The sequence below is a fragment of the Oryzias latipes genome, chromosome 17 (assembly GCF_053564925.1).
Source record: "Oryzias latipes strain Hd-rR chromosome 17, Olatipes_Hd-rR_3.1".
NCBI lineage: Eukaryota > Metazoa > Chordata > Actinopteri > Beloniformes > Adrianichthyidae > Oryzias > Oryzias latipes.
This window is the reverse complement of record NC_136253.1, coordinates 11583672-11594758: the sequence shown is the minus strand read 5'-3', so window position 1 is coordinate 11594758 and position 11087 is coordinate 11583672. Positions and strand designations below refer to the sequence as shown.

Here is an 11087-nt window from a genome sequence, read left to right as displayed (position 1 = left end):
AAAAAAAACGTTCCTGATTCAAGATGAAGGGAAGGAAACGTGGAAGACTGAGAAGGAAAGCAGAAAGAGATGCGGAAGAGAGAAGAAGAAAAGTGTGGGACGAGAAAAAGGGAAGACACGCGCACACGCGCCGCAATGACGTCAAAGCGGAGCGCAGCAGACTCGCTGGCCCCGCCGCGCGCCTCTTCAGATCTCCTCCACGCGGCGGCTGCTGCGTTTCAAACACCGAGGAGCGCGCGAGCAGCCAGGAGAAGCGCGCGGAGAGACGGCTAACCGGAGCAGGTGGACCTGGAGGAGGAGGAGGAAGAAAGCTCCACTCTCTTAACCTCACGCGGCATTTTTCTGGATGGAGACGCGCGCCTTCGCCTCGCGCGACAAGCCGAGTCCATGGAGAAGGACGGCTGATCCTCCTGCTCGCTGTTCCCGCGTGAAAACCCTCACGCGCCTACCAAGTTGCAATTTGTGATTATTATTTTTTCTGGGATTTTACACTTTTCTTCTTTTTGCTCTCTTTTCCTGGATTTTCTTGGGTTTTTCTTTTTGAATGCTGCTAAAAAAGACGCGGGATTTTGCTGGTGTTCTGTGCAGCCGCACGCGCAAACAGGAAATAATGGGTCTTTAAGCGGATCCAGCTGTGCCACCGACGCACGAACCAGCCGTCGTTAAGGTTCAAAGAAATCTGCCGCCGCTTGCACCCCCACCTCCCCACCCCTTCGTGGATTTGGGCTACCCGTGACCCCCCCACTCCTCCTTCTCCTCCTCCTCTCTCCCCCCATGGTGCCTTCAGCGCGGCGCGCGGCGGCGCTGATCTGGGAGTTCCTCTCGTGCAGGATCCACGCACCGCTTCTTCTTCACTGGACCCGCTTCTTGAAGATGACCTCCAGCCACAATTCCCCACGTGCCGTTCTCGCCGCACGCCGTGAGAAAAGCACGCGCCCCCGGTTCGATGCACACGAGAGGATGTCGTCTCCCCAACAGCGCTGAGGGAGGAGAGGAGCCGACACACAGAGGTAAAAGCCCACGACAGGCGTCAGAGCAGCGCGCGGCGGGATGGAGCTGTCCGAGGTCCGCTGTTCGAGCGCCAGCGAGGAGCTGTACACCATCAACAGCGGCAACGGCGGCAACGGCAGCGCGCGACCCAAGCGCCTGCTGTGGCAGACCGCCGTGCGCCACATCACCGAGCAGCGCTTCATCCACGAGCAGGGCGGGGGAGGCGGGGCGGCTCGGAGCAGCGGCTCGGACCAGCAGTACGAGCCCGGTTCGGGCGCACGGAAGCAGTCCGCGGGGCGGACGTCGGTCGGGGACCGGCACAACAACGGTGGGACCAAAGTGTTCCCGGAGCGCGCCAGCAGCGACCTGGGCTTCCTTCAGCTCGACTGCGCGCCGAGCAACTCGGACTTCTTCCTGAACTGGGGCTACACCTATCGGGGGGTCATCTTCCCCACCCTGCGCAACTCCTTCAAGTCGCGCGACTTGGAGCAGCTGTACCAGCGCTACTTCCTGGGCCAGAGGCGCAAATCCGTGGTGGTGATGAACATCCTGGACGTGGTGACCAAGCTCACCCTGCTGGTGCTCCACCTCACGCTGGCCTCCTCCCCCATGGACCCCATCAAGGGGACGCTGCTGGGCTTCTTCACGGGCATCGAGGTCGTCATTTGTGCCTTAGTGGTGGTGCGGAAGGACACCACGTCGCACAGCTACCTGCAGTACAGCGGCGTGGTGACCTGGGTGGCCATGGCCACGCAGATCTTGGCGGCCGGGCTGGGCTACGGGCTGCTGGGGGACGGGGTGGGGTACGTGCTCTTTACCCTGTTCGCCACTTACAACATGCTGCCGCTGCCGCTCACCTGGGCCATCCTGGCTGGCCTCCTGACCTCGGGGCTCCACGTCCTGGTGCAGCTGCTCATCTCCGAGAGCGCGCAGCTCTCCACCAACCAGGTGAGCTCCATCTTCTCCTCATCTTCAGCTCCCCTTGCACCAACGCATCTTTTACCCCGCCACCCCGTCATCCACATGTGTTGTTTTCAGCCGCAGAAACTTTTTATGGCAGCAAAATGTTGCAGAAAACAGCGCAGACTTTGCCTTTGCGCTTTAGTTCTGCGGGTTCAGACACGCCGCAGTTTGTTTGCACAGCCTTCAGCACCGGGAGCTGTCCACCGCCCACGCGCGCGCGCGGCGAAGCGCTGCAGCTCTGAACATGTGGAGCTCCACCTACCGGTCAATGTCATTTTTTCGTTTTCTTTTGATCCTCTGAAGGCTTTTTATTTTACTTCTGTACCTTTTCTGAATTTTATTCATTTTTTTTCATCTACTCTTTCTTTCCTTTTTTCTTTCAGTGTTTTCTAACTTTTTTTTTTCCTAAATTACCTTCATTTTAGTTTTCATTCATCCCCTTTTTTAATTTTTGAATGTTCCCCCTGTTGTTTTTCCAAATCTTCCATAGTTCACATTTACTTTATTTTATTCTTTCTTTACTCTTCTTTCATTTTTTTTAACCTCAGTCTTTAACTCGTCCTTCATCCATTGATTCACTTTTATAGCCTTTTTCCTTTTTTCCATCTAGAAATATTTCCATTTCTTTCCTTTTTTGGATTTCTGTTCTTCAATCTTTCTTTAATCTTTTAGTCTCTCTAAATACTAGTGTGTGTTTGTACGCACATGTGAGGAAGGGTGAGTGTTGTGTGTATTCATTGTGTCTGCGTGTGTGTGTGTGTGTTTGTTTGCATGTTTTTTTTTACCTGTGTGTGTCCGTGTTTGTGTGAGTATGCATTTGTGCGTGCATTTGTTTAAGTATCTGTTTGTGTGTCCGCGTGTGTGTGCACTTGTATTTCTTTCGGTGTGAGTGTATGTGGATCTGTGTGCAGTTGATTAAGTAAATATCAATTTGTGTGTTTTTGCTTGTGCATGAGTATCTTTTGCATGTCTATTTGTGTTTGCGTGTATGTATGTGTATTTTTTCTATATGAGTGTATGTGTCCAAATTTGTATTTGTGTGTGTGTGTGTGTGTGCGCGCGTCTGGGACTACATTGGCTCCTCTGAAAGTGTGAAGATCCCGTTTGCGCTGAACTTTCTTTGCTCCAGTCGTTTGAACAGAACCTGCAGCTGGTTGTGTCGTCATGTGTGACTTGGGGTCCGTGTTTGGCAGCAGGAAGTGTGTTTCTCTGTGGCGCCACTTGAAGCTTTGCTGTGTGAACGAGCTTCTCAAACTCCAACCTGAAGACAGATTCTTCATGGTGGTGTAGATCCATGTGGTTCTGGATGAAAACATTTCCCAGACTCAACGGCGTTTTCCGCTGAATTGTCACATGATCATAGTGCGTCTCGTCTCTTCATCAGCTGTTGGCTCAAAAGTCCAAACAGAACAGAGTTTAATAAACCAAAGATTTGACGATGGAGTCAAAATCTACCCAGATTTCATCCGACTGCTGCTGTGAATGTAACATAGCCCAAAATAAAATCTGAGTTTACAGAAATTAAGTTACTTCCACATGCAAAATTTCAAAATAAAAGAAGCCCACTGTTCTGAAACAATAATGTGAGAAAAACAAAAACAAAAATAGTACGGTAAACTGTGTGTTCATTCTCAAAGAAACGTCTGTACATTCTGAATGAGGGAAACAGCAACAGGATGTCAGAATTCTTTATGCTAAAAGCACAAGGGGGCAAATATCAAAAATGAAACATCATATTTCATGTTGTATTTTTTAAATTAACAGAGATCTCAATCTTCCAACGTTCACAAAAGACGTTCTCTGTTCTTGTGACATTTTCAGACGGTCGTGAAGTACTTTGAATTGTTTTGAATCAATTAAAAAAAATTTGAAGTGTTCTGGAATGTTTTGAATCGTTTTGAAGCATTAAGCTGTTTCATGCCTTGAATGGAATGTCTGGGATATCTCTGGAACAGTTATCTTGAGGGCAGCCTTACTGCCAAGGTCACAGACAAAGGTCACTTTAACGAGGAGAAGGGTTGTATTGATTGTGTACAGATTAGCAGTTTAACAGTTAATGAATCGATAAATCAATTTCCATTCCTACGATCCAATCCGATTGATCTGTCTGAGGCAGAATCACATCGATCCTATGCCATTAAAAATTCATTTCAAAATGAGATCAATGGATTATCAAATCAAAATCGGAAAATACCAAATGGATTGAGAAATTGTAGGTTTATCGTAAAAACGACCAAATGCATCACAGCGGACAACACACGTGATGACAGCATGAAATGATCAAGCTATCAGGTGTGAAAAAACAACAGTGGGCTGAACTTTAGGAAACTAAAATGTGAATGGATTTGACATTCATTCTTGTTTACTTGTTTGTTGCTACAGATATTTAATTTACAGTTGATTTTCTTTCAAGAAATACAAAGGAATCTGGAAAACGTCACCTGTACTGTTCAGTACCAGGTGTTTATCTCTGAGTAACACTGCTGAAAGTTTTGGCTAAAACTGTCCTTGATTTTAGGTCAGTGAATCATTTAAAATGAACCAAAATTTAAAGTAAATTGAATCAGCAACAGCAAATATTGAATTCAGTGGAATTGTTGCTAAAATGAATCGTTACAGCCCTAGTACCAGTACAGATGTTTGATTTTTTTCCATCTTTCCTGGAATGATGTTTCCTGGTGGCAGCCAGCAAAATAATGGCCGAGATCCATTTGGTTTTGATGATGAGGCTGCACATTTACTGTTGTCACCAGGCTTAGGAGGCGCATATTGTCATGTTTTCTCTGATAGACGGTGAAAATGAGGCTGTTTTGGGGTTCTCTTTGTGTTTGGGATGACAGCTCCTGACGTCTGAAGGGGTTTCTGTAGAGGGACTTCACCACAGAGCCACCGTGGTTCCAGCTCTTTAGTGATCCGCGCAGGAAGCCCCCCCGCCTGCGGGAACACCACGCTCAGTACGGCTCCATCTGAGGCCCGGAAGAGCGAAGCCCCCCCCCACACTGCTGCTGTCACCCCCTATCCCATCATGCTTCACTATGAAGGAGCTGTGGAACCTGCAGACCGCCTCTTTGTAGATGTAATGCAGCTGCAGCTCAGGGGGGGGTCCAGCTTTCCCTCGTCTGGTTCGGCTGCTTCTCTCAGCTTGATGGAACTATGATGCAAAACAGGAAAGATTTGACTTGGTTCCTTTTGGAGCCTGACAGCTCCATCAGCTCACCGCGTGGATCTAGGATCCAGACCAGCTTTGTTTCGTTCTCACAGCAGGACCTGAACTGTTAAAGAATCTTAATTCAGTTCTTGTTTGACTTCTTGTGCACATTTAGTGTCCTCTGAGACATTTCTTACTTAGAATTGCACAGACAAACCGACCAAACAAAACACGTCAACAGGAAGAATCCCTTTTAAAAAAAGAAACGTTTCAGCCCCTCCCACTCACCATTTCACTGACTCACTCTGTATAACTATTTCCCCAAGTTATTATTAATAGTGTAATCAAGTTTGGCATTAAAAAAATCACAATAAAATTGGATTTTCTGTATTATCCTCTATTTCCAAAGATAAATATATGCTGTTCATTCTTGCACAGGTTTTGTGCACTGAAACCACTACAAAATATCATTTCATTTAATTTTTTCTATTTTTTGTCTTTTTTTTGTCACTTTTCTGTTGGACTTTCCTGTGAAAAACGTATTTCTAAGTATTAACATCACAATTTCTGATAATGTGTTTTTGTTACTTTTGTTATTAGCAAATAATACTAGTGACTTACTACTATTACTTTATACCCCACTTCACAGACTCACACACTGTTTTACGTATCACCATGTTGTCATCCTGTATGTTTTTTTTAATGTAAGAAATGTAAAAAACCAAACATGTTTACATTGCTCAGAAGTCTCCTTTTGTTTTGTAACATTTTTTCCTTTAGAAAGACAAGAATCTGCTTTTTCCATAAAAACAGATCAAATTAGTCTGAACTTTTGCAAATTTTGTTGTGCAAACATGTTCAGTTACTCCTCTGTCCTCTCTTACATGTCTAACATGTTTAGTTTTACTCAGCTCTTAATTCAATTCAATTTTATCTATATAGCCCAAATTCACAACAACAGTCGTCTCAGTGGGCTTTTGGAGTTTCATCTTTTTCCTGTTCATGTATTTAAGGTTCACCAGTTAATTTTGTGTCATGTACATTTGGTTTAATATTTTCCACTTTACTCAGTCTTTTTGCCTTTTGTTAGCAGCACTTCTTTTACCTAATTTAACCCATAAGTCTGCATGTAATCAGACTTTTTGATCACTTGTTTAGTCATTGTTTTGTATTGTTTAGCACCATAATATTTACTCTTAGCTTTCTTACATGTCTAATTGTCTTTTTAATTCTTAGTTATTAAAATACATCATATTTTTTGTCATCCACCATTTTATTTGCCAGCTGCAGTTCATTTATATTCCCAGTAGTGAGTAAAGAACTGAACATGTAAATACGGTATGTTCTGCTGTGGATTATAAGGTATGTTATCAATAAATGGTCATTTGGCAAACTTTGATGCATTAGCATTTTCACAATAAAACCCAACCTGGTTTGGAACTCAGACAAAAAATAACAGACTAACATTTTGACTCAGTTCCATGTTCCTCTCAAAGTTGCTTCATTATCAGTAAACACAACCAGAATGAATCCATATATAAAATGCTCTGGAATATTTTTATGAAAAAATTTGTTCTTTAAAGTACACTTTATTGTGCGGAAAAACGGTAGACCTCCTTTAACCCTCACTTTGTCGCTCTTCAACTTTGTTTTTAGCCATGCAAGTGTCAGTAGAGACTCACTTTTTTTAAATTTAGCATATGTGGTTCATAGTACATGAAAAATATAGTTTGATGGCCTCACAGAAGTTTCCATGTTGATGCAAACATGTGAATTTTCGGAGTTTCTTGTTTGTCACAAAGACATCACCAGCATTTTTTGGACGCAAACATGAGTCGGGATGAGTCACTCACATTCCAGAATGACCAAAACTTTAAAAGAGTCATTATTCACTTTAAAAATGCACCGTCTGACAGTTTTACAAAGGATCTTTTTCAAAATCCGGTGCGTTACTACAACACTTTAAAAAACACATCTATATGTAAAGTTACTTTAGTGCAGGGTCACTTGGTTGTCATCTTTCTGCGGGGAACAGGACGTTTTTGTTTACAGGATGCTGTTTGTTGATGCCGATCCCCTCTGCACGATATGATAATTAAAGTCACATTTTGCATAAGTCGTTGATCTGAAGCAGTGCTCGGAGAGGAGTGTATTAATTAACTTCCCCTCGTGCTGAGATAAGTCTTTGCTGTGTCATTACTGTAAGTATTAGCTCAGAGGAAAATCTGTGGGCGGGAGGGATTAGTTTATCGTCTGATGAAATCGCTCCCAGATCTGCCCCTCCTCCCGCCACGCTCCTTCTCCAGCGGGAGGCGTGGGGCTGGACGGGCAGGGAGGGCTCAGGACGGCTCCCGCTGAACTCCTGCTGACACCTCCTGAACTTGGGTCATGCTGTTCTGCAGTCAGCTGTTTGAGCTGGGAGAAAAATAAGCTTAGGTGGGAAAACAATAATCAATCTTCATGTTTTGCAATGAGGCTTAAAAATACCTTTTCAATGACTGAAAAATGTGATCATTTTTGGAAAAAGTTGCCTGAAATCAAAGTAAAACAACAAAATAAATAAACTGCTAAACAGTAAAATAAATTTAACATTTGCATAGCTTGATTTGAACTTTTAATTTAAAACCATCACTTGCATTTTACTACACCTACACAGGAAAATTCTAAAAGAGTGTGAAAAGTGTCTCTGCTAAAAGTCGCAGTAAGTTGATGGACAATCTTTCCACACAATTTGCAAAGCTGGGGGGTTGTCTTGATTGTGAAGAACAATCAAGGGGGAGAAACTTATGTTGTGCGGAGAAAAAGGGCCAGTAAAGAACTCTTGTACGTTTTGAAACAACAAATTGGGGATGTGCCCCGTGACAGGCTGGCGACCTGTCCAGGGTGTACCCCGCCTTCACACAACTGTGGCCAGGTTAGGCCGTGGCACCCCTGTGACCCCCAAAGGGGATACAGCAGGTTAAAGTCAAAGTTAAAGTCAGCTTTATTGTTAAATGTGCTGCATGCACATGACATACTGCACAGATGAAATTACTTTCCTCTCACCCCACAGCGTAATCAGCTTATAAAATAATAAAATAAATTAAAACAAAATAGATAAATAACAGTAATAATAAGAAGAATAACAGCAATAAGAGCAATGAGATGGTTAAAGTAGCAGTTTAAAGTGACAACAGTGCTAAGAACAGTAAGTAGATGAGTCAGTCATGGCAGTCTTTGGTGAAGATGATGTTCTGATGCAGGACTGAAAGTTTTTCAATGTGAGTTTGTGGCAGGGAGTGGAGGGGGCAGAGGGGGTAGGACAGGGAGGGAATTGAGTTTCCTTATGGCGGATGGAGGGGATTGATGTTGTTCTGTTGTCCGGTTTTACAACACATTGCAAAATCCAACCCTCCGGTTTCATCCGGGCTTGGGACCAGCAAAACTCCCTGAAGGCTAAATGACTTTGAGAAGTGGGGGGATCAACAGCAGCAGCATGTGTCTGCCGCCCTCTGCTGCTCAGTGAGAAGCAGCTGGTGCTAAAGTTGCTTTTACTTTTACCGTAAAAAGCTCCCAACACTGATAGAAAACTGAGACTTATATGTTGATGCTCTGTTTTCTTTAAAGTAGTTGCTGAAGGAGTCAAGAAAGTGGCTAAATATAACAAATCATCTCCATTAATAGTTTGAAACTGCCATAAAATGCTACAGACTTTTCACAATATAACGTTTTTTTCTTGCTTTTATAGCGCTAGCATTCCAACCAATGTTGTCGGTATCCTGTAAACAAAATCAAACACGTGTGTTTTTTCAGCAGACTCCTGGCCTTCTGATTTTGAAAGCAGCCTTTTGCTAAGCAGTTTAAGTTCTATTCTCAAAAGTAACATCAACAACTAAATTATCTAGCTGTCGATGAAAAATAAACTGCATCCACTGCTGCCTGGAATAAAGGCTAGCAATTTAGCTAAATAAAAAAAAACAGAGTGCATGGCTAGTTTCAGTATGTCCAAATTGTTGACAATCTTGTCCGCATAGCCAGCAATCATGTTTCTTTTCAAGCGTAGGTGATTTTGTTTGTCACGATTATGCTAATCGTGCACAGAACAGCTAACGTTAGCATCTATTGCTCCTCCATTCAGTTGTGTGGAAATGAATTTTCTTTCTTAAACACCATGAAGCATATTCCTTCATTTACTGTTATTACCCACAAAAAACTCAAAGAATGCAGCCACCAGGGGGCACAATCCAGTGCTTTTATGTCCCGGTTCCACATGTGACTGAGAAAAATCAGAAAGGACATCCAATGTAAAAACCCAAATCAGTCATGGGAAGAATACACACAAGTAGAAAAAGGAATAAGTATGAATATCGATTGAATCTACAGATGTGACGCTTTATTTTGAAACTCATGTCTGAATCCTAGATTTCATGTATTTCTCCTAACTCATCAGGCTGATGCGTGCTGTCATCCTGTCAGAGGAGCCATCGATCTGCCTTCATCTTCTTGCAGCCTCTCAGGGTCCCTGTTGACCACACATCCTTTGTATTCAGCCCCCCCGAGGCAGCCGTATTGAGCGGTGCATTTGCCTTCAGCGCTGTGTAATCACAGACTTTCTATTTGCTTGTTTTCCTCCTGAAAAGACTCCAAGCAGATTGTGTTCTTCTATCGATGCCTGTCTGTGTGCCTGAGCCATTTAGCCTCTTTACTTGCTGTTAAATGAACAGAGGTGTCGGTAAGTAACAGATTGGGTTGTTCTGGTCAGTGAAGAGGAGCGTGTGCTTGTCAGTGATAACATGTGGTGTTGTGGAGGGAGTGTTCTCATGAAGCTAACAGCATTACAGACCTGGTAATAGCGGTGTGTGCTCTTCCTGCACACACAGACACACACAGGCAGAGCTTCATACGTGGCGATTAGCTGCTCTTCAAGCTCGCTGCAGCTTCCTCTTTCAAGGTCAGGCTTAGCTTACCGGAGCGCCTGCTGCATCGAAGAGATAGAGCAAGAAAATGAAAAAGCCAAGTGTGGGTTTCATGCAAAGACCACATGTATGTATTTTCGATCTTGTGCCGTGAGCGACTCCCGAGGAGAAGAATGTGCTGTTCGTTTTTTAGGATTCAGAAGGCTTTGCTGCCTCCCAGCCATTCACAAGCAAATCCGCATGGAGCTGATGTGCCTTTAAAGATGTCTGCTTTGTTTCCTGCTTCTTTAAATTGGATGAATTGTGTCTACACCCTCTATGAGGCTCCTCCATGTGTTCAAAATAAATACCTTTGTGTTACTTGTCTGGGATCACATCAGGTTTTGACACCTGCTCTGTAAGTCAGTCTTTCCAGAGTCTTGCAGGCATTTTTTTGTGAGTCTTGCAGTACAAAACACATCAAATTGCAGCAGTTGCAATATTTTACAATGATATAAAGAATAGTTTTCAACAGAAGGCCGTAAGAGTACGGCCAAATTTGAAAAGAATTCGTTTTTTTATTGACACGCAATTTTATACAACCCCATTTACTGTTTGTAAATGTACATGTCTGTAGACTTTGTACATGTCTCTCAGTCGTATCTACACTCATAAAAGTTCTTGTCAACCGTCGACTCTTCTTTGTGCTGCTTTCATGGGGATATTTCCAAATTGTTGTCACAGTCTGTCCCACGTTGGTGCAGTGGCCGACATCTGCCATCACAGCAAAAAAAGTAATACTGCAAATAAAAAGACATGCTGCTTCAAATAAAAAAGCAAACTTCATATTCATCCAAATAACTATTGCTACCTATACCTTAGATTATTGCTAGCATTATTATGAATATTAAAAAACAACAACAACCACGGTAATAAGCTGCCACAAGTGTTTAGCCATCAGTTGTCTCCACTGGGATGTTTTTTGTTCCAGGCTCTCAGTACCTGTTGTTAGTTGTGTTTGTCTGGGGTTGACCATGCAGTGGTTCATGTAACTGTGTTTTTCTGCATGTTGGAGTAAAGCTCCTCGTCTCATCAGTTTTCTTTCTGTACAC

The 11087-nt window shown here is 43.6% G+C and overlaps 1 protein-coding gene across 4 annotated transcripts in view; it reads left to right on the top strand.

The window, feature by feature from the left end:
- Window positions 1-139: 139 nt before the first annotated feature.
- Window positions 140-11087, top strand: part of adcy8 (adenylate cyclase 8 (brain)) — a 125422-nt gene continuing 114474 nt past the window's right edge. For 2 of the 4 annotated variants that reach the window (XM_078934413.1, XM_023965392.2), the window contains exon 1: window positions 140-1938. In XM_078934413.1, the coding sequence (XP_078790539.1) occupies window positions 1051-1938 (888 nt within the window). In that variant the 5' untranslated portion in view covers window positions 140-1050. The remainder of the gene's footprint in view (window positions 1939-11087) is intronic. The other 2 variants (XM_078934411.1, XM_023965391.2) reach the window with 1 other exon arrangement.